Source organism: Hetaerina americana, unplaced genomic scaffold (genome assembly GCF_022747635.1).
Source record: "Hetaerina americana unplaced genomic scaffold, ioHetAmer1.1.p SCAF_1, whole genome shotgun sequence".
NCBI classification, from domain to species: Eukaryota; Metazoa; Arthropoda; class Insecta; order Odonata; family Calopterygidae; genus Hetaerina; species Hetaerina americana.
The window spans coordinates 60,543,733-60,569,763 of record NW_027286069.1 but is presented as its reverse complement, the minus strand read 5'-3'; the positions used below and the strand labels follow the sequence as shown (position 1 = coordinate 60,569,763).

Below are 26,031 nucleotides of genomic sequence, written 5' to 3'. Positions count from 1 at the left end.
TTAGTTTTAAGTTACTGTGTATTTCTGTAAATTTTAATTCTGGTTTGGCTTTGTACGGCGTGGAAACAGTTATTGAATCATTATGACTGGCGTAGATTTGAGGCTTCTGAAATTATGGCGCGGAGAATTGATAAGGTAGCGTTGACGGGAAGGAAATCAAAAGAGAAAGAGCTGGGCATTGTGGGGGAAGAGAAAGGAACGTTGGGACAAGTCCAATAGAGGCAGGAAAGATGATCTCAGAGCTCTCCGAAATCAAATCGCATTCGTCCAAAACATCTGCAAAATGGTGTGCTCAAAGACGCCACCCTGACAAAGAAATTGCCGTAAGTACATATAATGCCCTCTAATAATCCATTTACAGCTGTACGGATAAATTGGTCCTGAGATGCCGGGCATAGCCGCTAGTCTTAATAACATATAAATCTGAAGATTAATTTATTTGATTGTTTGGGGACACAACATTCCAAGATGGTACGGGCTAAAAGATTATCATTTCTTGCAATAATAAGCTAAAAATACATTAAGTAAAAAGCCACGTCCGATTTGAAAAAAATAAAATCTGGAAATATTTAACATCGAAAAAATAGGATTTCTGAAAAAAATGTTTGTCATACACAACTGCACCAGGTGGATGGCGCAACAAATATAACTATCAAGTCCTAGTTTTCTTACTTTAACTATGTTTTCGTCCTCTATTTCATAAGTGTTTCCGAAAATTACTCGCTAATTTATTTTAACTGCTTGTTAAAATTTGTCATAAAAAATAAATTCCCAGGTATTTCCAGATATTTTCCTTTCGAGATACCAGTCAATAACGGCTAACAGAATAGATACACAGACAGTGGTATCGATGCACGCTTCGCTGGACACAAGCATTACGTGGACTCTTTCATTCGTTATTACAAAACGAAAACAGCCGAAAAGCAGATGTCCGTTGATTTCAAAAACAATACGTAAGAGAAAGCTGTGGGAAGGTCGAAGGAAAGTCCATCAACACAATTACTTGATTTCCCATGTGATGTCGATCTTAACAAAAGAGAACTAACTTATAATTGGTGGTTTCGGGCATACATTTATGGAGTAGATTCATGTGAGAATGAAAAAGTATAACTTTGTGATGAAGAGTACACCTGAAGATGACTTTCAACGTCGAAACCCCGGTTCGTATCGATCGTAAAAAATACTGGTACCTAAATGTTTACAAAATTACATAGCTCAGTAAGTTGGGGCGATTGGTTGAAAATGCTACATGAATTTCAACAAAGAAAGCAAACTATAATTCAGAGACTAAAGGGTTGGAGATAGATGCACCTTTCGGGATGTTGGCCATATTGAGACTCAGACCTAGAAATATTCAATTTCATCCCAAAGGTTTCAATGCTAAAATATTCAAAGCCCCTTTATTCATTATTCGTTATTCATTCATTCGTTTCATTATACGAGGGGGGCACAAAAGTAATGGGAATTGGGCTGCGGTGGGGAGCGAGAGTGGGGGAAGCCTTTGCTCGGCCAGTCGTACGTCAGGCTCACGCCTCCTGCGTCAGTATGCGCAGCGCCGTCGCTGTGACTGGATCTGTCCGTCCGTGAGAGCTGTTTCAGTGAAACAACTTTTTTCATTTCGGCGAAAACCGTGATGGCGGATTATCAAGAGCAACGTGCTGAAGTAAAATTTTGCTTCCTGTTGGGGAGATCGGCCTCGGAAACTATTGTAATGCTCAAGACTGCTCATGGCAACTGCTCTAAGCAAAACCATTCTACGAGTGGTTTACACGTTTTAAAAATGGTGAAATGTCAATTGAAGACCAACCCCGTTCAGGCTGCCATTCAACATCAAAAACTGACGAAAACGTCGACAAAATCAATGCCTCATTGGTGAAGACCGTCGCAGAACCATTAATCAACTCCGTGAGATCTCTGGAGTGTCATGGAGTTCAATTTCGAAGATTGTATCTGAAGATTAGCATATGAAAAGGGTTTCAGCCAAATTTTCCACTCGCCATCTCAATAACGAGCAAAGGGACCGTCGAGTCCAGGCATGTTTTGAGCTTCAAAATCAGATCGAAGAGGACCCTGATAGGGAAAATTGGGATACTCATAACATTTTCAAGGCAGCTTATGGTGAAAACGCCATGGGTAGATCGGGTATTTTTGAGTGGCTCAAGTTGTTTCTGGAGGGTAGAGATGATCTTGATGACGCCGAACGCTCAGGGCGCCCTTCGACCTCAAAACGAGACGGAAATCTCGCAAGAGTAGGTTTGGTAGGGCAGGGATCGCAGATTAAATGTTCGAATAGTTTCAGATGAACTTGGCATCCCCAAAAGCGATTTGCGTCGACTTGTGACCGAAAACATAGGCATGAGAAATGGGTGTGCGGCAAGCGTTCTCGGACGAAAAAAAGGAAACTCGCACGCGGATCTGCCAAGAGCTTCTCGACCATGTGAGTGCCTGCCTCAGCCACCCTACAGCCCTGACGTTGCCCCATTAGACTTCTTCCTCTTCCCCCGCGTCATATCCGGGCTGAAAGGACGTCACCCCGGCTCGGTGGAAGCGTTACAACAGGCCATGACGAGGGAGTTTAGCACCATTCCGGGCGCCGCCTTCCAGTAGACGTGCAAGGTGTGGAAAAGCCGCTTGCAGCGTCTGTGGACGCACAAGGGTGCTACTTCGAAGGCTTTTGAGTGACTATCAATTCTGGAAATATTTTTTTAATCCACTGTCCTACTACTTTTTGAACACACTCTTGTCCAGCCATAGAGGTTAAAATAAAACATCCCGTTCGTATTTCTCTTTTACTTTTATACTTCTTTATGTTCGCATTATGCAAAGGGAAATTCTTCCCTGTAAAAAGTCATATTTCAAAACCATTTCGAAATTCTACAAAATGGGAAATCCCTACACCCCATTATTAGTGTGAGAAGTTTCATTAACCCCCAACCTTTTAAATACAAAGATATTTATTATTTTAAAACGTTTCCTGTGTTCGTTATTTTACATTCGTGAAATAAATTAAAAAGTGACACTTACAGCAAATTCCTCGAAGTTATTACTATGGAGATGCATACAGTGTACCTCGAACTCGACGCCTCTTCTTCTTCGAGATATCTCTGAGAAACAAAAGAAAAAGTCAATAAATGGCCACCTTTTGGTTGCTAGGGCGTGATTAATTTTACTATGTCACTATGCAGGGACCTCGGTCATGGCTTCAGAGAAAATAAAAAAGAACTTGAATGTCCTATACATTTTTTGCAATGGAAATTAATTATTATACTTCGCTGAAAATCGACAATTTGAGACGATATTACCCTTAAAGAAACTGTTGAATATTAAATTTGGATAAAAGAGATCTACTTACATTACTACTACAGAGTAAGACTTTCCCCGACGCCGTGTTCCCATTGCAACCTTCTTACAATGAAAGAGTTAAAGGTAGTAACGAAATAATAATGAAGTACCCCTTCCCGATCCAGACAAATGATTTTTACACTGAATTTTTTTCATTGTACTCACTATCTACTTTATACTTACATAAATTACGCGTTTCCTATTGTTATACGTTGTTAAAGGCACGGTAAGTATATTATAAAAAGAGAGACATTGGTGCTCACAAACGCTTCTTCCCTGGTTAATTTGCCTGGGTTAATATTACAGAGTAAGCGGTCGAAGTACTAACAACTCAGTATTTCACCTAAATTTCAATCAGGCAAATAAATGCACTGCACATCTAAATTAAACCTCACACACAAAACAATTTCAATACAATTAGAAAGAGCACTATATTCCTTCCAAAGCACAAGCAATGTAAAGTTCATAATAGGATAAATAAGGACGATTATCATGAAATGGAGATGATAGTTTAGTTTTAACAGCATTAAACAAGATTATTTTCTAATTTTATTATATAAATCGGGGACAAGATCGAATACAGGAAAGATTTACTTATCTTTTATTTCGCGATAAAAAGCTAGGTACTTTATCTCTAGTAAGGAAAGAGGAAAACTGCAGGCGTTGACATCGTGACTCAAGCTCTGAACCCTTACTTCTTACACTTCAAAGGCTATTTTAATAGTAGTTTTAGTTTAAACAATAGAGATATAAAATATTTACCAGGATGAACATGCAGAGCCCATTAGGTCAGCCCATATAAGTTTCTCCTAGATTTCTGTCGTTAGGTACGCCCTCTCATGATGTTATCAAAATTTGAAAAACAAAGAGCGAACATTCGTGGATATTTAATTTGGGGGCATGCGTCATATGAATCGTTTTTCTAAGTAATAAATGGCGTAGAACACAATAAAGCCTTTGTTATTGCCGATGGCAGACTACTAAGAATTTCCTAATTCTTGAGTTCGGTCTACGTATCTGTCATAATTCCTCGCATGTGGCCGAGGATCCTTCTGTACCAAATACTTCAAAATGCTTCACATTAGCTAGTTGTCTCACATTAGGTATTTCTCAATTAATATCAATGCATTTTTACAACAATAAACACAATAAGCGTAGTAAATTCGTCGCGAACTACAATTTCTACATCAAACCAACAATGGCACTTTTATGCCCTTAAGTATTCGTACTTCAAACAAAGTCAATTCAAAAATCAGAGGAAACAATCAAGGCCGATGGCGAATAGAGGGAGAATTGAGAAAGGCATGTAATAATCTAAAGATGAAACTTAAATTACAGTTTATTTTTAACTTAGCCCGAGGGGGGAAAACATAAAATTTGTTCATTGGAAGAGTTCATTTCAGAACTTGTGATCTCCAAGAAAAGTGTTCCTGCATGGCGTCCACATTCACAAAATTCAACACAATGAGAAATAGCCCCACTATCTTTCCAAATAATGTTCACACGAGGATTAAATAAACACATTAAGTATGAAGTTTCATACTGATTTACAGAGGTGCCAAAAACTCTTTGACCTCAAATAAAAAGTAAAAGAAGCAAAGTAGCTCAAAGTTCATGATACTACAATGTGCACTTTAGTCATTGAAAGAAAGAATTCCAATTGCACATCATTCTTCATATGAAACTCACAGGAAGAATGATTACATTTACTTAGAATGAATTTGAGGGTATGGTCATTTACTACACTATACCATTTATTGACTCATGGAAAATATTCATCACTACTAGCATACATAAAAAAGTCCTGTCTACAACAATTTAACATTAATCCTGGTGATATATATGTCATTAGTTGGCTGAGCCTTCAGTTAATAATCAGAGAGCTAGAGTTCAAATCAGTGTGTACATTTGGATAAAAGCTGAACCTGGGCTATGATTTTCTAGGGAGCCGATTATTTCATAAAAACTAGAGTTGTAAAATGGAAAGGAATAAATTATCTACTCATAATGGTGATTGCATACATTATGTACCGTAATTTAACAGGAGAGCTCAGAACTATTCCACCAACCCACCCTCCCTAGCTGTTCGCTGTAAAATTGCCCATGCGATCAACATTCTAATATGTTATTACTAAGACCTAATATATTGATCTTCCAACTGTTGCGCTAAATTAAAATTTTCCACCACTCAAATCATATACTATAATCATGAGTATAAAATGCAAATCAATTGTGATGTAACCTATTATCAGAATATTGACTGGTTTACCAAGAAAATATTTACATTTGGTTGAGAATGACCTGACAAGTTTCTAAAGAGGTGGTCTATTTCTTGTAATATTTCCATAATATGGGATAAACAGCCAAATTATAACCAGGTATTCTAGACATTCCCATTTCCAGTATGCTAAGAAAAACATTTAGGTGACATGAATTAGAAAATTTGAACTACCTTAACAACATTATGTATACAGGCAACCATAAATCTTAATTAACAAACAAAGTAATTGGGAATCAAGAGAAACAAAACCAAAACTGATCCTTCCATTTCTTTTAAAAAATTTTTTCCATTGAGCAACTGAAGCAGACAAATCAAATGAGAGGTATTAAAGAATATAAGATTAGACATTTTAATAAAATTTTTAACCAGGAAGGTTATGTTAAACACTGAATGAGGTTATACATTATACCAGGAGGATGACAATATAGCTATAGATGTGAGGAAAATGAAAATAGTAAAAAGGAATATGGCAAAAGATTAGCATTCGTAAAATAAGCATGTGCAATGAGGAAGGAGTTGAAGAAATGTCCTCTTACACCAAATTTAATGATAACATGATATGTGATTTAGTTCCCATGCCTGATCTTTAAGGAAATATGATTGAAAAACAGTGGGAAAATTCATGAAGTGATGAACATGGATGGGAAAAGAGTAACTTACATGTATACACATTTCCCCATCCATGTTCATTATTTCACGAACTATATATATATATATACATATATATATATATATATACATATATATATATCCAATCGTGTGTGTCCATATATATATAGTATATATATACATACATATATATATACATATATATATATATATACATACATATATATATATATATCCAACCGTGTGTGTCCATATACTATATATATATATGTGTGTGTATATATGTATAAAACTTACGTGAAAATCACACGGATGATGCTCACGGAAGTATGCAGAAGCATGAATAATCAAAATGTGCAGAAATAATGGTCATGATATGGACAGGAACTGCCCTTTTTCATTTTGTGGGATTATTTTTTTAGCATTCGAAAGTACCAACATTTTCCATTTCTCAGCCACTTCATAAGGATGACTTATAAAATTACAAGAACACAGGACTATCATGATACTAATAGCACAGCATATTTTCCTCCAAGCAAATTAACTAATCACATCACCAGGAAAAACTAGGCGACTGATGGAGGATGAATTTTAAAAAAAGGGTCGCTTATGCAGGTTCATATTTACCACAAGATACAGATTAAAATAATGCATTGTAGATAATTATTGACCAACCTATTTCATAGGAAAACTATGCTTTTCTTAGTGTTAAAGGAGAATATGGAATTCTCAGGGCTAATGAATGTAATAATAGGAAAGTACAAATGGTATAAAAATGTTTAAATTAAAATATTTAATTCAATTGACAACTTTGAATTTTGTGAAATTAAAAAAAATTAAGAAAGCCGAGGTGTTATGCACGCAGAGCAGTGATTGTAAAGATGTACATACTACATACCAACTTAAGAAGTTCATATGTCCTGTAAGAGCTTGTGGAGTCCATCCTGAACACAACAGCAATTGGTAGACTCTCTAAGATTATGAATTTTAGTATTATCAACCATATATTTTGACTGTAATTTGACCCTGCTACAAAAATATGTAATAACTGTAATTGTGGGGAATTTAACTAAAGTAACACTTTTAAGAGGATTGAATTTGTTTGTGCTTATACCTAAAGAGCTGAGGGTCATTATTATTATAAGGTAATTTACCGGTTAAGGTAGGTTTACAGATGGACACAACCACATGTTAAATATTTTGTAATTCCTAACAAAACACAAAATCCAGAAACCTACTCTACATCAGGTCCTTCTTCATCTCTGAGTACTTCCTTCCTCCCGTCCAACATCCCTATCCTCGTTTGCCCAACATTCACCCCTTTACTACAGTTTTCAGCATCCCATTTCCAGTCAATAAGCCCTTCATCAATTTGTCCTGCCTCCATTGGATTTCTTCCAACATACCCCTCCCTTTGCCAACCATATGAAGTACTTCCTCATTTGTTTTCTTCTCGGTCCATTTAACCTTCTCCATACCCACATTTCAAAAGCCTCTAATCTATGTCCATCCTCCAGCTTCAATGACCACGTTTCCGCGCCGTACATAGCTACGCTACATTTCAACATTACGCTACATTCTTCCATTTTATTCTCTCACCCACCTTTGTAATAATTTCATCCGTGATCCATGGTATCCTAATCTTTATCGTATTAACGATTCCAATAGTGTCTTTTGCAGCTTTCGAGAACCCTTTCTTGATACATTCCCATTTTTCTTCAATAATACTCAGCTCTTTACCATCCTCCATGACTTTGTCTGCAGCCCACTGGTACTCCTTCCTTTCCAATCCATTTAACGCTTCTACATTCCATTTTCTAACCCAACGCCCCTGCCTAATCTTTTAAAAAAGGGACACTACATTTCATAACAACTTAATTATGGTCAAAGTTTGCATCCACTCCCGGGAAGCTGTGCGAATTTATCACACTGTTCCTAAACCTGTGTCTAACCAGGATATAATCTAGCTGATACCTTTCCGAGTCACCTGGCATTTTCCATGCATACCTGCGTCTTTTGTGGTGTCTAAACCAAGTGTTGGTGATGACTAACCCGTCTCCTGCAGAACTCAACTGCTTTCTCCCTGTGGTCATTCCTCGTGCCTAAACTGTAGTCCCCGACCTCATCACCATCTCTTCCTTCGCCTACCGTTGCATTCCAATCCCCCATCACTATCAAATGTTTCCCTACAGGAACACACGCGATTATGTCCTCTAACTGATCGTATATTCTATTGACCTCTTCTTCCTTGTGGTTGCTCGGTGGCATGTATACCTGAATAATAACCACGTTCGTTGGTTCTGCTTTTATCTCTACTAGTAATAATCTATCCGTTACCTGCTCTACGTTGACTACGCTTCTTCCTACCTTTTCATTTAATACTATGGCAACCCCTCGTTGGCTCTCGTCCCCGCCACTGTATATTATTCTATAATTATCACTCCAGTAATCCCTGCTATCCTTCCATCTCACCTCGCATTGACCTAAAATATCTATATTTCCCCTTTCCATCTCTCGCTTAACATTCTCCAATTTCCCTGTCCTCATCATTGTTCTAACATTCCACGTTCCTATTCTAACTAATGTGCTCTTCTTCTCCTGTGTCTTCTGTCCTGCTGCTGTCAGTTTTCCCTTGTAAGGGCTTCGTGGGATGACGACCGTGGAAGCCTTGCCTCCCCCGCTGCCGGGCACGACACATGGCCAATTGGGCCGAGCCCCGTAGTTGCCAGGACTCAAAATCTCTGCATAGTCCATCATATTAATCTTGGGAATGATAATTGAGGTGGTTTCCAGTTGCCTTCCTCAATAGTGTTTCTAACGTGACACCATCAATTACTGGCCGCCCCACTGGGGTCAGACGCCATTGCAGCTGCCTCACTGAGGAACAGATGCTGCGTGGACTACCTTTCATCTGGCTCTTAACCTTCGACCTATCTGGCATGGGTGACCCTACCAGGAGCAATTATTATTACTCCCGCCAGCACAGCTCTAGGGGTCATCAGAACGCACAAGCCCTTCCACCACGTCAAGGTTGTAGTCCATGAGAGGGCCGAGGCTCATTATGGCATGTAAATTTCTTTCACAGATATTATGAAAGCAAGAGAGGTACATAATGTACCATTGAATTATACAGAGTGGATAAATAATGCTAATAATATTATAAAAGTTTAATGATGATAACCATTCCTTACAAATGATTAAAAGTAATGACTTCTGAATAATAAAATTTAATATGATTTTTTAAATGTAGCTGGGTTAAAAAATAATTGGGCATAAGGAAACTGTATTACATATGGAAACTGAGAATACCTCAGCCAGCAGCTAGAATTCATTTTGACTCAACCATAAAAGAATTAAAAAGTTATATGCTAGGTTATATTTTGAAGTTCTAATTTAGAAAAAAATAACTAATAAGTAATAAGCATGCAACTAATTCATTGTTTTCATTTTCCAAGCATTTGCATTTTGCATTTTCCATTAGGGTGTACTTGGTAACATCATACCTTACAAACAAAAAATACATTATCAAAATCGGCATGCAAATTTCCTTAATTCCAAAACAATTAAAGTCAGATTTTTCATTAAGGAGACTAGTGATGTCTGTTCTCACTTAATGACAGAATTAAAAGGAAAATACACAGCATGACATTAAAACAGGTTTTTGCTGTGTTATCAAGAAGGATTTGAACATAGGCAAGACAGGATTTGCTGGCTGCAGATTGCAGAAGAATCGTGTGTTTGGTATGGATACTTTGCCAGGCAAGTTGTCAAAATGCAAAAAGAAACCTTGCTTACATCATAGTTTGAGAAGACTTTCCATCTTTAGTTTATGCTTGCACTCCACACACAGGAAATACGATAAAAATACATAGAAAAACTGTTTTTAAAATATATTCTTCAAATTTTTAGAATAATATGAGCCAAAATTTGGGCCTTGAAACAAATCAAGAATCGTCAACATCACATTCTCCATCTGTACTGAAAGAACTACTAGATGACCCATCATTTTGTTGTAGAAATGCTCCAATAACAGTGCAGATTGCAGTTCCACATTCACAAGGCACAGGATGGTCCTCTTCCACTGGATCTAAAGCTTCCAGATGAATTGCATAACGACGAGGATAAGACAAATCACGCCGAAGTGTTATATTAAAACCAATTACCTCACCATCTTCCACCTTCCATGGATTAGATACGTCAACATTGAGGTCTCTCTTGATCTCTTGATCAGTGACACCACAATGATCAGCATCACTATCACCAATAGCAACATTAGGTATTGTATGTGGCCAAATAATTAAAGTCTGTTTCCAGTGAGTTGAGGTGCTGAAAGGTGATGTAGATAAAATTATTTTGTCTTCCTCCTTTTGAGTAGCAGCAGTTGCATTTGAGGCACTTAAGGATTGGCTTTCATTCAAATCAGGAAATTCACAGTCAAACCAGATACAAATACCACCATACTCGCCATCTCTATTTACAGATATGAATTTTCGAGCTTCCAACAAATTGAGCTCATTTGTGGTGACTTTGGATAAATCTAATGTGAATAACTTAGTTCCGCTGGACAATAAGTCACTTTCCTGCACTGATGTTGATACCTCTGGAGTGCTAAATCTTTCCCTAGTAATTGTGCGGAATATGCTTTTCATCTTGAAACCAGCAACATTATCCCAGAATTCTTTTTCTTTCTATAAGAAAAAAAGAGAAAGTACTCATTAAAAATGAAACTATCTATTTTAACATAACAGCATGAACATAAATACAAGTAAATATAATTGAATTTACACTTAAGACTTTTTTTTATGATCATCACCAACCAATTCATACATATCTAATCTACCACCATAATTTTCCACTGTAACACATTTTAAGGCATTAATGACATTTTTACAACATTTTCATTAACTGGGCAAACTTTAATGGATTGAAACCCATTAAAATTTTTTTTGCAGGTTCCCCCCACCTTTTCCCTTCCATTTGAAAAACCCTAACCACCTCATCCCTTACCATTTCCTTTCAGTGCTGTACCCCCTGCCACACACCTTTTTGGTGGCTCACAGGGTGTAGATGTAGATGAAAACTAGAGAACAAAATACACTGACTGGAAAAAATCATCAATTGTACCTATTTTGGGTCAGGAAGTTGTCTACATTTAAATTATTTATTACTGTAAAGCCATTGAATATGACATATTAGTCATTGAATATGACCTAAATAGCATCTTGTTTGTTTGGTTGGTTTGTTTTCAAGATTGTTCTTTATGGCATATCCTAAAACCATATCATATAAGATAGGCTCCCCAATGAATCATTAATCACATCTTCCCTGCCAACATACACAATGAATTTCTGGCATCTTTCTCCTTTGCATTGTTATTTAAATTACACAAGTAAAAGGAAATTAGCACCCTAACAAACAAATACTGCAAATATTTCTGGCACAAATAGTTATTAGGGGGAAGGGGTAACAGCAGGGTTTGCATGGGTAGGAACAGCTGAATACCCTAGAATAGACAAGGAAAGGAGGAAAAGATAAGCAAAGATACTAGTCATAAAGAACAATTGTGGTACATTTTTGCATGACAAATGAATCAAGATATTAAAAAATCTTTAAGGCTAATAATCCCTAGCAAACAGATACATACATTTACAAAGTCATTTGGACCTAGAGTGAGGGTGAATGTGAATAAGATAAATATCCGTCGGATAACAAGACTTGTTTATAGCAATTTTCTTTTCATATTGTTCTGAAGGATCAACTTTTAATTCTTTTCTTTAAGCTTGTGAAAATTTTAGTTTAAAATCACATCATTGACCTTCCCATAAGTGTGTGGTGAACCCAGATACTTCGATTAGAGTTATGAAAGAGTTCCTGTATGCCTTAATTGCTGCTGATATTTTCAAGGCAGTTTGTCTGGTAAACTATTTTTTATTGGAATGGTAGTCATTACATTTGATCATACATACATCACTCATCCATATTTTTTAGACTGTCCTTAGAACTAAATTATAATTTTCCAAGTACTAAAAAATGTATTTAAAAAAGTTTAACCTTGTAGTCTAATATAATTTTCCATAACTTAGAAGTACGAGGGTCATCCGGAAAGTAGTACCCGTTCGTGCCGCATGAAGTGCTGACGACGCGAGTAGCCGCTGGACGAGGTCAGATAGCTTCAGTGGCTTGTCTGCCTTCTCTGAGCCAAGTTGCGTGACGCTAGCATTGCCTGTGTTGTTTCTGTGATTGTTTACAATGTTTAAAAAAATTGAGAACGCCGCCAGTTGTGAAGTGAGGGCAGTGATTAAATTCCTCAATGCAAGAAACGTTCGCCCATGTGATATTCATCGCCAATTAAAGGAGGTGTATGGAGACAATGTAATGGACGAGTCGTCTGTTCGGTGGTGGTGTCGCAACTTCAACATGGGGAGGGGGAACACACACGACGATGAGCGTTCGGGGAGACCGTCTGTCATTACAGACCAACTGGTGAGCTCAGTTGACGAATTCGTGAGGAACGATCGGCGCGTCACAATTGATGACATCTGTGAGCATTTTCCCAATGTTTCTCGAACAATTGTTCATGAAATTGTTAAACACAATCTGCATTATGCAAAAATTTGTGCAAGATGGGTCCCTCGCGTATCTCAATGAGCTGGCGGCAAAGGACTATGCAGCAGGAATACAGAAACTTGTCACACGTTATGACAAATGCCTTAATTTGCTTGGAGATTATGTTGAGAAGTAGTTTAAAGTCTCCTCTTTCAAATAAAATTTTTTATGTTTGTTAATATTTACTTTTGTGTCTTTATTTCACGAACGGGTACTACTTTCCGGATGACCCTCGTAATTTAATCAAAACACTGTAATTAATGATAACTGAGCTTGTCTGTAACATCAGGTAGGCTCCTTGATGGTGACATGGTGTCAAAACCATCGCCAGTTAAATTTGAAATTATTCATTAATATCTATGAATGATTAAAAATAATGGATATACATGGCATGGAATGCTAAGAAAGTTACGGTTAATTCAAGCCTATAATTTTACATTCAGTAAATACTCAAAGATAACAGATATTAAAATACGTAGATTTAGATTCTGGTAACTCTGCATTATGCGATAACATTAATATCATCCCACGTATAAATCTACTAGTACATATATACGATGTATCTCTTCTTTTCCCAATTCAGATATCATGACAATTTTTTAGTCACTATACTTGAAAACTGAAAGAAAAGGCCTGGATGTTACATAAATACTTTATTTCCTTCATAATTTTTGCACATATTTTTCTACTAAGTTAAAATCTGCCAACACTGTTGTTGTGGTTTAAAAAATACCCCGTCTTTCTCATCACATATACAATCAACATAATGAAAGGCCCTAAATTGGTCGAAAATATTCCTTGAATTTTTCATTTTCCAGTGCCTTTGTGAAAGACCCTAGTCAGTATTTTTCTCCTGAAGTGAATAAATTTGCTAAGTATATCAAATATAACCCCTGATATCATAACACTAAAGCTAATGCCGATATATTTCTCCTGTCTGATCTCCATGATGAATGTTATTTGCTTAGAAATGGTGATGTATCTAATGAAATGTATTTTAGCATGATAGTTCATTTCTATCATAAAAATATGAAATAATTGCCTTTATATAAGCCAAAGGATGCCATTTAATGGTATCTGGCACCTTCTGGTGGAATGATTCACCCTCCATTAAAATAAGAACTTGACTTCCCACATGACTTTTATTTTGCACAACCCAGGTTTCTTCAGATCACAACATTACAGGTGCACCGTCATTATGTAAATTTAATTAGCATGGAGGGTTTGAGAAGGTAACACTTTGGCCAAAAAATCGGACAAGGCCTGGGTTCCTTGTTAAGCACCCAAGTGATAGGAATACTCAAGCAATTTTGAAGTCACTACAGTACACTACCGAGACAAAAGACCCAGACACTGGACCTACTTGATTTACTTGAAATCATTAGAAATTCAGAGGGAAACTCCTTAGTATGTGATATTTTTTATCCCTACCACACACACCTCATATTCAGTCAACACCTCCAACCTAACCAATGGATGAGTGTAGTTTAAGGTAGCCATTCATTTTAATGATTCACATTCCCAACATATCCCTGAACTAACAGGTAACTGAAGTAACTGTTAGTTGGTAGTTTGAGTGTTTGCATGTGTGTGGGGTGTAAGTGTTCATGCATGAATGTATGCCATGTTTTTTTTTATATATATGATTTTGTCGTTATTTGCATGCGGTTTTTTTTTCTTTTTCTTTTCTAAATTATGGGTGGTGTCCTAGCACCCCCCGCCACACGCCCTTGCGGCGGCTTGTGGGGTATTAAGTAGATGTAGATGTAGTCCTTTTTCCTTATTTTTCTCCCAACTATTTTGAATCTAATTGTGTATTTTTAAATGGAACATTCCTAGATGCTTTGCATGGTACTACCATCACTGAAATCGGCTGATTATAAATGATTTGTAGCAAATAATGATGCACTGTTAATAAAGATGTCCACAGGTGTAAATATGCATGTTCACCTGCCACAATATCACACATGAATTGACATCTGAATATAATTTCTCTATAAGGGCCTTCATGCACAATGGCTGATGCCACAGATGTAACGATCGTACAACTAAAAGCAATATGCCTCACAAAGAGTTCACAATTTCTGTACCTGATTTGAATCTCAAATTCCAGGCACTTTTAGAGAAGCTTTTTTCTTCATTTGTTCCCAAATTTTCCCAATACCCTGATTAAAACCTTCCACAACCTACTGATTGCATGAATTCAAGTTTCCATGGAGAAAAGTATTATGTGGTAAATAAAAAGGAAAATTTACAATGTGCTATTATCATGTGCTGTTTCCACACCAAATATTCAAAATTATGAAATTTTAAGGTGAACCTTAAATCCGTTTCTTTATTGTAATTTCCCCCAGATTAAGGACTGCATTTGATAAAAATTTCAGCAACCAAATAGATAAAACTTTTTTCAATCTATTATAATTTCGGAGGAAAATATGAAAGTGCACCTTAGAACTACAAATTTATAATTTAAAAGTGTACAAATATAATCGAGAAAAGTTGTAAGTTTTGAACATCACCGTCAATTTTTTTTGTGAGATTTGTGAATGGTGGCCACTTCCTTTTTTTGTGATCACAAATGAAATGACTAATTGCAGGTAACCGGCAGGTTTCGAATAAATGGTCATCAATTATGGACTTGACCACTCACAACCTACACTTCAGCAGTACTGCAGGTTCAAATAAATAGGACTAGGGTGACAAAGAGAGATGACAACAATGAAAGGGCAAGGTTAATTAACCAGTATCAAATCACACATATTTAACACTGATCACTAAGTCAGACATAACAAAGTGACCTCAAACATCAGTGTTGGCTTTGCAGCGAGACAGGGCTGGGGTCTATCACGAGATGATTACCTTAATTTATGTGGAACTATTTCACAGAACTCCCCATATCTTTCTATTAAGGAAATAGTCACTCACCATAGTACTTCACAGCGAGGTTGGTGGAACAGGTTAGGGTTGAGTTCACCCAGTACTAACCCCTACATCATGTGACTTTCATAAGTTAGGATAAGGAGTCTGTTCCTTTTCCAATACCACCTATGGTTTGCCAGGTTGTATCAAAAAGACTTGGAGCCCCCAAAAATAATAACACCGCTAGGGTAGGTCTATTTGTTCAGATGTGTCAATTTGAACCCAGGGCCTTGATCGGTTATCTAACTGCTAGGCTACCATGCCAAAAAATATCGAAAAATGAAAAGTAAATTTTAAAAAAATGTTATTTGAAATAATTCCAGTGACATACCTGTATTTCTTCCAATAAAGACAATGGAGTACTACATGGTGCAACATATATGATTGCTTTATCTGGAAAAAGTTTTCCATTTGGTTTTAGGAACTTATCTCGAGCCACAATCACAGAATCAAGCATTGATTCATGAAGCAAGTAAAATCCCATCCATTCTGATACAATTACATCAACTTCGGTACCATTTGGAAGGCACACATCCTCTACCTTTTGGTGAAGTACCTATAAAACAAATTTTTAGGAGTCATGATTGTTACCTTATGGACACAAGGACTGTCATATGTTAAGCATCAAATTTATAAATCATTAGTTAACATTCAAATGGCAAGCTTTCAAACAGATAAAAAATCTATAACCATTCAATTCCTTATAGCTAATAAGTATATTATTATATCATTAGTTGACCCCAATAAATGAGGGACCAATGTTTCATGAAAAAAACACTAATTTTACAAAAGAAATCAATTAAAGGTGAATAAATATACAAGTGGAGGAATGAAATACATATTCCTGATGGCTAATTATCTGTAATAACAACCTTGTTGATTTAGGCATAGGAAGTGTGTCCCTATACTTCCTAACAAAATGGATGCGCTTTAATGGTGGAACTATACATACATTTCTGAACATAACCAGATGCATGCTGATACAGTCAGGTTCTATGATAAAATATTGGGCAGAACTATCAATGGATTGCATTATCAGAAACATGCGCCCATCAACTGCCATTTACTACTGGATTCGTTTGAGCAGTGGCTTAGATGAAAATCAGGGAAGAAAGGCATCAGTTTCCCAAGAGTTTTTTGATGTTTGGCATGTTATAGGCTATGGGAGATTCCAAAATGAATTGAGTTGAGTAATGCATCTTGCTGGGATATCCTCATTATGTAAAGGTACATTATCTTGGGAGTTTTGTAGGAAGAAGATCACATGAAATCATGACAGGAAGCATTCCCTCAAAATTTTATTACCTCTTGCTTGAGAAAATCTATTAATATAAGATAATATAGATAGATAATCAAAGATATCCTCATGATGTAAAGGTGCATCATACTTGGATTTTGGAAGGAAGATGATAGCTGGAAGCCGCGATGTAGTAGTAGTTTTGAGGGGAGGCGACCGACAGCTAAGGTCATTTGCGCCATAGGGGATGGACAGGAAAGGATGAAGGGTGGAGAGAAACCCGGCGTCGGCATTAGCCTACTCTTTACGAAAGGCGCCAAGGGGTCCGCAGTTTAACGTCCCATCCGACGGACGGCGTACTCACTCAAAGTGCCCTCCACAAAGCACCTCAAGTAGGGATCGAGATACCTCTGAAAAATATTCAACACCGCCGGGATTTGAACCCGCGCCCTCAGGGTGGGAAGCCAGTACGTTAGCCCCCGCACCATCTCGATCCCCGCCGCGATGTCAAATTGCATGATGCCTTTCCCTTCAAGATGGCATTTTAGGCAGAAATGCTGACAGAAACAGTCATTAATGAAGAAGACAAGATTGGTGAACCTAAGGAGGCAGTTATACTGATGGGTAAAGGGGAGGAAACTCAATAGCCAGCATGTGAAGAACCAAGAACTCAACCTGGAAAATCAAAGTATACATAGAACCATGAGTAGAAGACCCAAACCAAGGTGTTCCAAAATATCCTGGAGGGAATACAGTTTCAGAAAGGCTTAGAAGATACTAGGCCCAGTCAAGATGATGCACATGCTGCGGCAAAGGTCTTTTGTCATTATTGCAGTGGCTTTACAATTGCAAGTGATGAACCTAAGGTAGTAGAAAAAGCAATCGTAATTCTTCTTGGAAAGAGGCTATAGATGAGGAGATATGACACATGAAGAAAAATGATGCCCAGGTGGTGGTAGAGAAACCTGAGAAAGTAAGAGCAATTAGAGCCAAGTAGATGTTCAAGCTGAAGAGAGACAACAATGGAAGAATATTAAAATTCAGAGCACAGATAGTGGCAAGGGGTTTTCAATTAATTCAAGGTATAGATTATCACAATAACATTGCAAGCTAACATTTGCTAGCCCACATTTGAGGAAGCATTTCCTCACAATTCTATTATCTCTTGCTTGTGAAAATCACTGGGAAATAAATAAGTGCCTTTTGCGTACAACAGCCACCTTGATATTATATGGCAAGGTTTTGTGCTGGCAAGTATATGTACAAGCAACCAAAAAGCATTTATGGAGGGGATCGAGATGATGCGGTGGCTACCGTACTGGCTTCCCACCCAGAAGGCCCAGGTTCAAATCCCGGCAGTGTTGAATACTTTTCAGAGATATCTCGATCCCTACTCGAGGTGCTTTGTGGAGGGCACTTTGAATGAGTGCGCCATCCGTCGGATGAGACGTTAAGCTGAGGACCTATTGGCACCTTTCGTCAAGAGTAGGCTAATGCCGACGCCGGGTTTCTCTCCACCCTTCATCCTTTCCTGTCCATCCCCTATGGGGCAAAATACCTCAGCTGTCGGTCGCCTCCCCTAAATACTACTACTACTGCATTTATGGCTTGCCAGTCTTCTTAGGAATGGAATGCATGCTTGAATCAAATCCTGTTTGAACAGTTTCATAATGAACTTCAATCATTGTGTTTATTTAACTTAAATGTTATGATTGCTGTTCCGTTGATATTTTTCTATTTGACAATACAGCATAAGTTAAGGATTATCAGGTGATACTGACTGAAAGATTACAGGTTAAGAATTAAGGGTTTGTTTTTACTGTCAATTCATTGGTATCAACTATCTATACATGATTTCGTATACTGTATCAATTGATCATATTTATTACATTGATAAAGCTTTCAAAGAATTTGATATTGTGAATTGTAAAGGAGCACATAGTCATTTGCCTGTAGGGGATGATCCTAACAATGGCTTGCATGGAGAGAGTTGTGACCCAAAGTCTTAAAACATGGCAATTGAGTGTCTATTACATTTAGCAAATTGCTCGAGGCCTAACCTGGCATTTGCTATGAGTAAGATGGCTAGATTTGGAGAAAAACCAACTGTTTATGCATTGTTGGAAGTTAGTGAATCAAATTTTAAAAGGTCTGATTTGAATCAGATCAGAGACAAAGTTAATATAATATGCAAGTAATCAACAGTTTCAAGTATTATGAGATTCAGAACTCAATGGTGATAAAGACACTCAATCAGACAGGAGTGTAATGCTGATCCTAGCTAAAGGAGCTAGAAATTGGATCAGTCAGAAGCAATTCTTTACTGCTACATCCTCTAGACTGACAGAATACATTGCAATGGCTAAGGCAGTATCTGAAATTGATAAGCTGATAGGTTTTTTCATGAAATCCAGCAAAGCAAATTCATTTACTGTCCAGCAGTATTGTTTGCAGAAATTTACAGCGCCATTGCAAACTTTGAAAACGAGAGTTACCAAGCAGAATAATCAATTTAAAATTAAGTATTGTTACAGAAACAGTGCAATCTGGAATGGTAAAGTTGAAGTAAGTTAAACCTTGGTAACAAAAAGCTTATTTGTTGGTCAAAACCTTGCTAAAACCAAAGATAACTGAAATTGAAACTCTTGGAATATAACTTAATTTCGGGAATTTGGAAATTGCTAGCTTGCAATACAGTACTTTTTTTAGGTTGCTTGTTTATGTCGTCATTCTTCTTCTGGTGAATTAGTAAGTTTTGAGAAGTAACGCCATTCATGGAGTAACACTTTTTTTGACCATATGAGGTATAGGTTTGTTTGAAATTTAACCACTCATTTAATGCGATGTCTGAGATGGATGTTCTAACTGGATATTCTAGTATGTTTGGCCATTTATGCCACACAATTGTTCATACATGTATGAGTAGTTCAATAGTCAGTTCCTAAATTGTGTAGTCATTATTGTAGATACATATGCGGGAAGTATGTGAGTGGCAATCATAAGGTTGATTATGTTGTGACTCCTTACAATGAAATCATCTTAAATGAAAAATTGAAATAAACTTAACCTCAACTCTTCGGTAAACATGTAATAGCAAATTCTTCTCATAAAAGAGTATTTTGACCAGTTCTACATCTGACAACACTGCTAAAAGACATAAAAATATTACCAGATTAAGCCTCAATTTACTACTACAACAATTAATAGCATGATTGCAATATCAGTAAATTGCAGCTGGAGTATGGCTGTGTCCCCACTAAAGAACGATCCCTATGGTGATGTGGCACCTCTCAGTTGGACAAAAAGTCTGAAAGGCACCAAATCAGCCACGATGAGTCCGCATGATTGAACCCATAGAAGATCACCCAATAAAGCAATAGATGCACACCAAAAACCACAAACGGATGAAGTAAGTCATGTCAATTGCCTTGCCAAACAGGAAGTTATTGCCACAATGGCTGGGATTCGCCTTGAGTTATTCCACCAAATTATCCTGACCCCTTGATTGAAATAGAACCAATACCTGGCAAGGAATGATTCTTCATCATGACAATTCTCATCCATGTATGACTCTACAAATGCTGTGACCCAAATTTCATGATATTTTACCAAACTAGGCATAAACCTGGATCTGGAATGTAACTTTTTTCAACCTGAAAGAATACCAGAAGGAAACCATTACACCAGCAACATAAAAGTGCAAGCACACGTGCATCACTAGTGATGGTAGAAGATACCAGATTTCCTCACTGAGAGGATTCAACAACATGTCTTATGTCAGTGAGTGCATTTGGACAGGAATATTGACTCAGTGAGAAAGTACATAATGTCACCCTTTGGCATATGCCATTCAAAACATTCAGCATACAAATACTTCAAGCAAGTGTATCTTGCATATCATAGAAGGTAGAACTTTAAAAAATGGCCCGGTGTTTTTATTTTTCACATTATTGGTAACCTGGATTCTGACAAGGATAGTTTAATGAATACATATGGTGTCACACTGGCCCTCCCTTTCTCGAGCATGAAAAACTTGCCTTTACTCAATAGGAATTTTAAGTAGTATCTCATCACCCAACCTTCAATACAGCCACATTACAAGATCTTTTCAAATTTATTAACCACAGCCTAGAATGGCAAAATTAGTTTTCCCCTATTATTATTATTAAAATACTCTCATGATTTATGATCACAACTCAACCCAACCATTTAAACGTGCCTGTGTGCAGGAGGAAAATGCTATCTCTGAAAAAATTAGTCCAGGAAAGGGATAATTATGAATGAGAAAGCTTCCATTGTCTTTTGCTCCTCAATTAATTTGGGCCAACTGGCATAAATGGTAAAAACCTTATTAACATTTATTTTACATGACATTATAAGTTAAATAAGAAAGTTCTATACCGAGTAATCAGAAAGTTTGTCCAACATGGCATATGTGAGAAGAAGGAAGCAACAGTAATATGACAGAAGTTTTCCACACATCAGTTTGCCACCTAGTTTTGTTGCAGGAAATGGCATATGTAGTAAAAACCAATATTAATTTATTTTTACCAATTTAATGATTATGATATATCATTCGAAAGTGACTGAGATATCTCGCCCACTTCATTGCCTCAGTGGAACGAGTAACAAATGATGCCTTGCCCAAGCCTCATGGGCATGCTTCTAGCGTTTTGCTATCACTTATCCTGCACCAACTTACCATGGATGTACGCTACCTAACATTAAAAATGCATTTGAATTCATCAAGCATTTTATTTTTGAGTATGCTGAATTGATATATACGTAGATAACTTGCCTTATAATTCGGTTAATTTCAGCCCCTCTTTATTTTTCCTATCTTGCTACACATTTGCATTATCTTACTATGTATTTCCAGTTTTACTTCACATTACACTTATAATCATTCAGAGATTCCCATAAATTTGTTATTGGGTAACATAAAATATTGGTCTTTTAAGTTTTGACAGAGTACCCTTTAACTGAAGAGGAATATTAATTAATAGTGGAGGTTACACATCAATGTAATTTGGTTGCAATACGTTGAATAAGACAATTATTTTTATACGCACAGCATATGATGCAAATTAAACGTGAAAGAATATATAATAATGACAAAAATGTTAACCTTAGAAGTCTTCGCAAACCCAAAATAGGTCAACGTTTAATGGAGTAACATATGACATTGTAAATTTTCTCTGCACACACATAACAGCTACACAGTAACCATCAATAGACTGGAAATTATAGTTCCAAGTGAAGATTTAGCAGACTAACGCAATACAATTGTAAAAGAAATTCATAAGACTTATACAATAAACTTCGGAACAAATTCCGATAACACTAATACACTATGCACACGCAACCCATTCAGGATAACCATTCGAGCGGCAGCCTTGGTCTGCGCAGATTAATTTTGTATTAGCCTATTCTCAAATCCTTTGAAAAGAGATGTATTTTTCCAAGCTTACACTCACCAATATCTCTTTTTTACCTCAATTATATCGGAATATTCATTTTCCTTAACAACATCAGACGCCACAGAAGCCAAACTGCTAGCTTCAACAGCATAAACCTTCTTAGCTCCAGCAGCTGCGCAAAACAGTGACAATACACCTAAACGAGAAACGGTTTGGTACCATAATTCCAAAAATGGTAGATCAAAACCATGAACAATAATTGTTACCAGTTCCAGCGCCTACATCCATTACAACCATTCCTTTGAAAATTTCTTTACGAGATAGAATAGCCTTTTTGTAAGCGTCCAATCTAGGTTTATCCCCAAGCATGATACGGTGAACCTGAAATAACCATTAGAAGCAATTTCAACCAGCACTCCACCCAAAACGGATTTACAAAAATTCTGTATATTGAGCATACTTGCATGTTTTCGTAGCTAATGAAATATGAGTCCGAATAATTATTATATACCCCCGCAGACATTGTCGTGGCAGTGTTGAAAATACACTACAACATGAACTTCTGGATGACCAATGATATATGTAGTTCTAATCTAATCGTTAGAGATGTGGCAAGTTATCAGCTAAGCCGCATCTCGACGTTAGTTTTTGTAAGATATACAAAAGTGTACACAAAAGATGATACATATAATATCGAGTACAAAATCCGTCTCAGGTAACTGAACACATGCCGAAAATTACGCTACGCGTCTCATATTAAATAAATGAATGTAGAAATGCGTGTTATTAATGCCTCTCCAATGGTTGCTCGTCAGAACTATGTGACAGCTGTTTGTTGGACAACATCATCTTCGTTTGCAATATGGAAGGAAAGTATAACATATTCTTCAATTATCGGACGAGGTTTATTTTCAAGTTAAGATGAGAAGAGGATCCTTATTTTCGGCCTCAAAACAAGTGCATCTGAAGTATGTTTCCTTCCAATTCGATAGTTGCACTGGTATTATTCAGGTTTATGGCCATTATTCCGAATGTTTTGATTTCAGAAACAGAAAAGGTACCGGGATATCCTACAAGAGAGGAAACTTAAAAAACAACCAGTATGTATTCAACGGGTCATCTGAAAGTGAAGACGAGGGCGAGGTGGAAATATTTACTCTGCGACAAAAAAAGAGGGCGGAAAATTTTGTTGAAAGAAAACTCCAACCTGGGGATACACTCTTAAATATTGCCTTGCAGTATGGATACTCGGTTAGTAACTTCCTACGTATCTTTATTTGTGTAATCTTAAGTTGGCAAGCTATAATACGAACTTCCATTTTAGGTAGAAGAGCTGAAACGCATTAACAACATCCATAGGGACAACGAGATTTACGCAAGGACTACGTTAAAAGTTCCTGTTAGAATAACGGAAACTGTTGCTGTTCACAAAATGCCAAAAGAAAAAGATGGTATATCCAAGGAGCCAACATACGAGAGTAATCATGTGAGAACTGTCAGCATTAGCGATGCCTACCGAGAGTCAAAATTGGAAGGTAACGATGCCGCCCGCAGATTTTTAGTGGCCATGGATCAAGATCTTGCCCGAATTAGGGATAATACCACCTCCAAAGACCATGTTGCCCAGTATGACTTCACGGTAACACAATTGGGAATGGAGAACGTTTCGTTGTCATCGAGGCCGCCCTCCAATGCTGCTGTTAATAAGTCTGATACGAGTTGGCGCTGTGTTCAGTTCCTTATTTGCTCCATAATTTTAGGGTTCATTGCTCCAATCGTGTATGTGCTTTATTTGGCAGAAGAAAATGACAATCAAGAACTGTTATCCGGTAAAGATACTGTAAGGTGATGTCTTCGCAGCAATTTGATAAAAGATTGTAATATTTACTGAAGTTAATATTTTAAAATATTTTTATAAGGTGAAAATATAATTATTTATCATAACTTGGTAGTATTATGATTGCCTCTAATTTCAAGAATCCTTTCATGTCAATTTTTTTCAATATTTTATTATATTCCCAAAATACACAACTTGTGCGTTAATGTAGTTGAATATTCCTTAACAGTAGACACAACATCAGCTTTCTACGCAAATTGATTCCACTTTGAAAGGAAAAAAATGCAGCTACTATAAAAATACAATTCCTTTGAAACCTTCAAGTTAGTTATACTGGCACTAACAACGGAAATACTTCAGTCATCTGAAACAATCATTGCTAAACATATCAATTAAAGGGTGATTATAATAGGTATAAAGAGGCCATTGACAAAAACTCCACATTTGTACTGACTTACTAGTCCCTGGATTAACTTTAATACATTCCAAGAGTGAGTCAAAGAAGTCTTAAAATAAGCTATTCATATGCTCAAAAACATATTTGACAAATCTTAACATTCTCACTCATTCTACCATTCATGTCTGCATTATTAAAGAAAAATTGTTTGAAAATTGAACCACCAGTACAAAAATGCTTATATGGTTTAGGCATTGAATCTGGCTGTGTACATTCACCACTATAATCCTACTTCAGGCCTATAAATCACACAAGGAGATTACAAAACCTCCACCCATTCATTATATGAACAGCCAACATATATTTGAAGTACCGTGTTACATGTACTAAGTGTTGGCAGAATAACAATAGGCCCTACATTTTAGGCCATAGGTCCACTAAATGTTTATACTACTAAAATGAGTCAACACCATTTTGATGTGATGTTATGTTATATATTCAGGTACACAGTCATCAGCAGGGCTGATTGAGGTTCATTTAACATAGCAAAGGAATGATTTACCATTAGAATGTCTTCCACAACCTGCACAGTTTTACTCTCAAACATCTTTCACAACACAAATCAACACCGCCAACCAAGACAAAACACAAATTATATTCCATTGTAATAGGGAACATTTTTGTCCACGTTTACTAAAATATGAGTACACTACAACCAGTACTAAACAAATATGACTTACAAAAATGTCTTCATAAAAATTAAATCGATTCCTTGCATTGAATATAAAAAAAGAACATCACATCAATGGGTGAAAAATGCAGGTGTTTTTCATCATCATCCAAGCCATTGTCAGTTGTAGCATCATTCCAAGTGTAGCAACTTTTACACCACAATATTGTAAGATGCAAATGCCAGTTGTTAGGTGACTTAACAGCCTGAGTAAAGCCAGGAAGTATATGGGATAAGGGATTTTAAAGGGAATGGCAAGGTAAAGATGTGGCAGGCCTGGCAATACCATCTCAGAACATGTGGGCAGCATTCTCCCGCACACTGCAATAAAGAAAATAAAATTTAGAACTAGAGAAGCCAAAGACTGGACGGTGATCGCAAGAATTTAATCTTCGATCATTAAAATTTGACTTAAATTTTTTAATGAAGAATTTGATTTTGTGTCCCAAATGGCCTACGTGACAGAGCCATCAATGAAGCACATTACAAAACAGGACCAGGATGATTGCAAAAGGAAAGGTAAGTCTCTCAAAGATAAATAGGACCACAAATCCGATTAAAATCCTGAATTGAGATTAATACACAACAAAAGAGACCTTGGTTTTCTTACCACCCTATCACAAGCTGAAATAATTACAACTTAAATTTGCATG

General features: G+C 36.8%; 3 protein-coding genes across 9 annotated transcripts in view; 1 reads left to right on the top strand and 2 right to left on the bottom strand.

The window, feature by feature from the left end:
- Positions 1-9,448: 9,448 nt before the first annotated feature.
- On the bottom strand, positions 9,449-23,132 carry Art8 (Arginine methyltransferase 8). Of its 2 annotated transcripts, none has more exons than XM_071590416.1 (5): positions 22,879-23,132; positions 22,681-22,795; positions 22,489-22,610; positions 16,089-16,313; positions 9,449-10,920 (listed from the first exon to the last, which is right to left on the bottom strand). In XM_071590416.1, exons 2-5 carry the CDS (start codon positions 22,781-22,783, stop codon positions 10,177-10,179), a joined length of 1,194 nt encoding a protein of 397 aa, XP_071446517.1. In that variant the 5' UTR covers positions 22,784-22,795; positions 22,879-23,132; the 3' UTR covers positions 9,449-10,176. The 2 variants fall into 2 exon arrangements, with proteins under 2 accessions (XP_071446517.1, XP_071446508.1); XM_071590407.1 differs by having other exon boundaries at positions 22,875-23,131.
- An 80-nt stretch (positions 23,133-23,212) lies between these two features.
- Positions 23,213-24,341, top strand: LOC139692314 (lysM and putative peptidoglycan-binding domain-containing protein 3). The gene is made up of 3 exons (XM_071590428.1): positions 23,213-23,382; positions 23,461-23,665; positions 23,739-24,341. The coding sequence occupies exons 1-3, from the start codon at positions 23,336-23,338 to the stop codon at positions 24,261-24,263; spliced, it is 777 nt and encodes a 258-aa protein (XP_071446529.1). The 5' UTR covers positions 23,213-23,335; the 3' UTR covers positions 24,264-24,341.
- An 83-nt stretch (positions 24,342-24,424) lies between these two features.
- The window catches only part of HnRNP-K (Heterogeneous nuclear ribonucleoprotein K), a 51,376-nt gene continuing 49,769 nt past the window's right edge, over positions 24,425-26,031 (bottom strand). For all 6 annotated transcript variants that reach the window (XM_071590346.1, XM_071590377.1, XM_071590394.1 and 3 more), the window contains one exon: positions 24,425-25,699. Coding sequence is in view for 1 of the 6 variants with exons in the window: in XM_071590377.1 (XP_071446478.1) it covers positions 25,669-25,699 (31 nt within the window). In the remaining 5 variants the exon portion in view is untranslated. The remainder of the gene's footprint in view (positions 25,700-26,031) is intronic.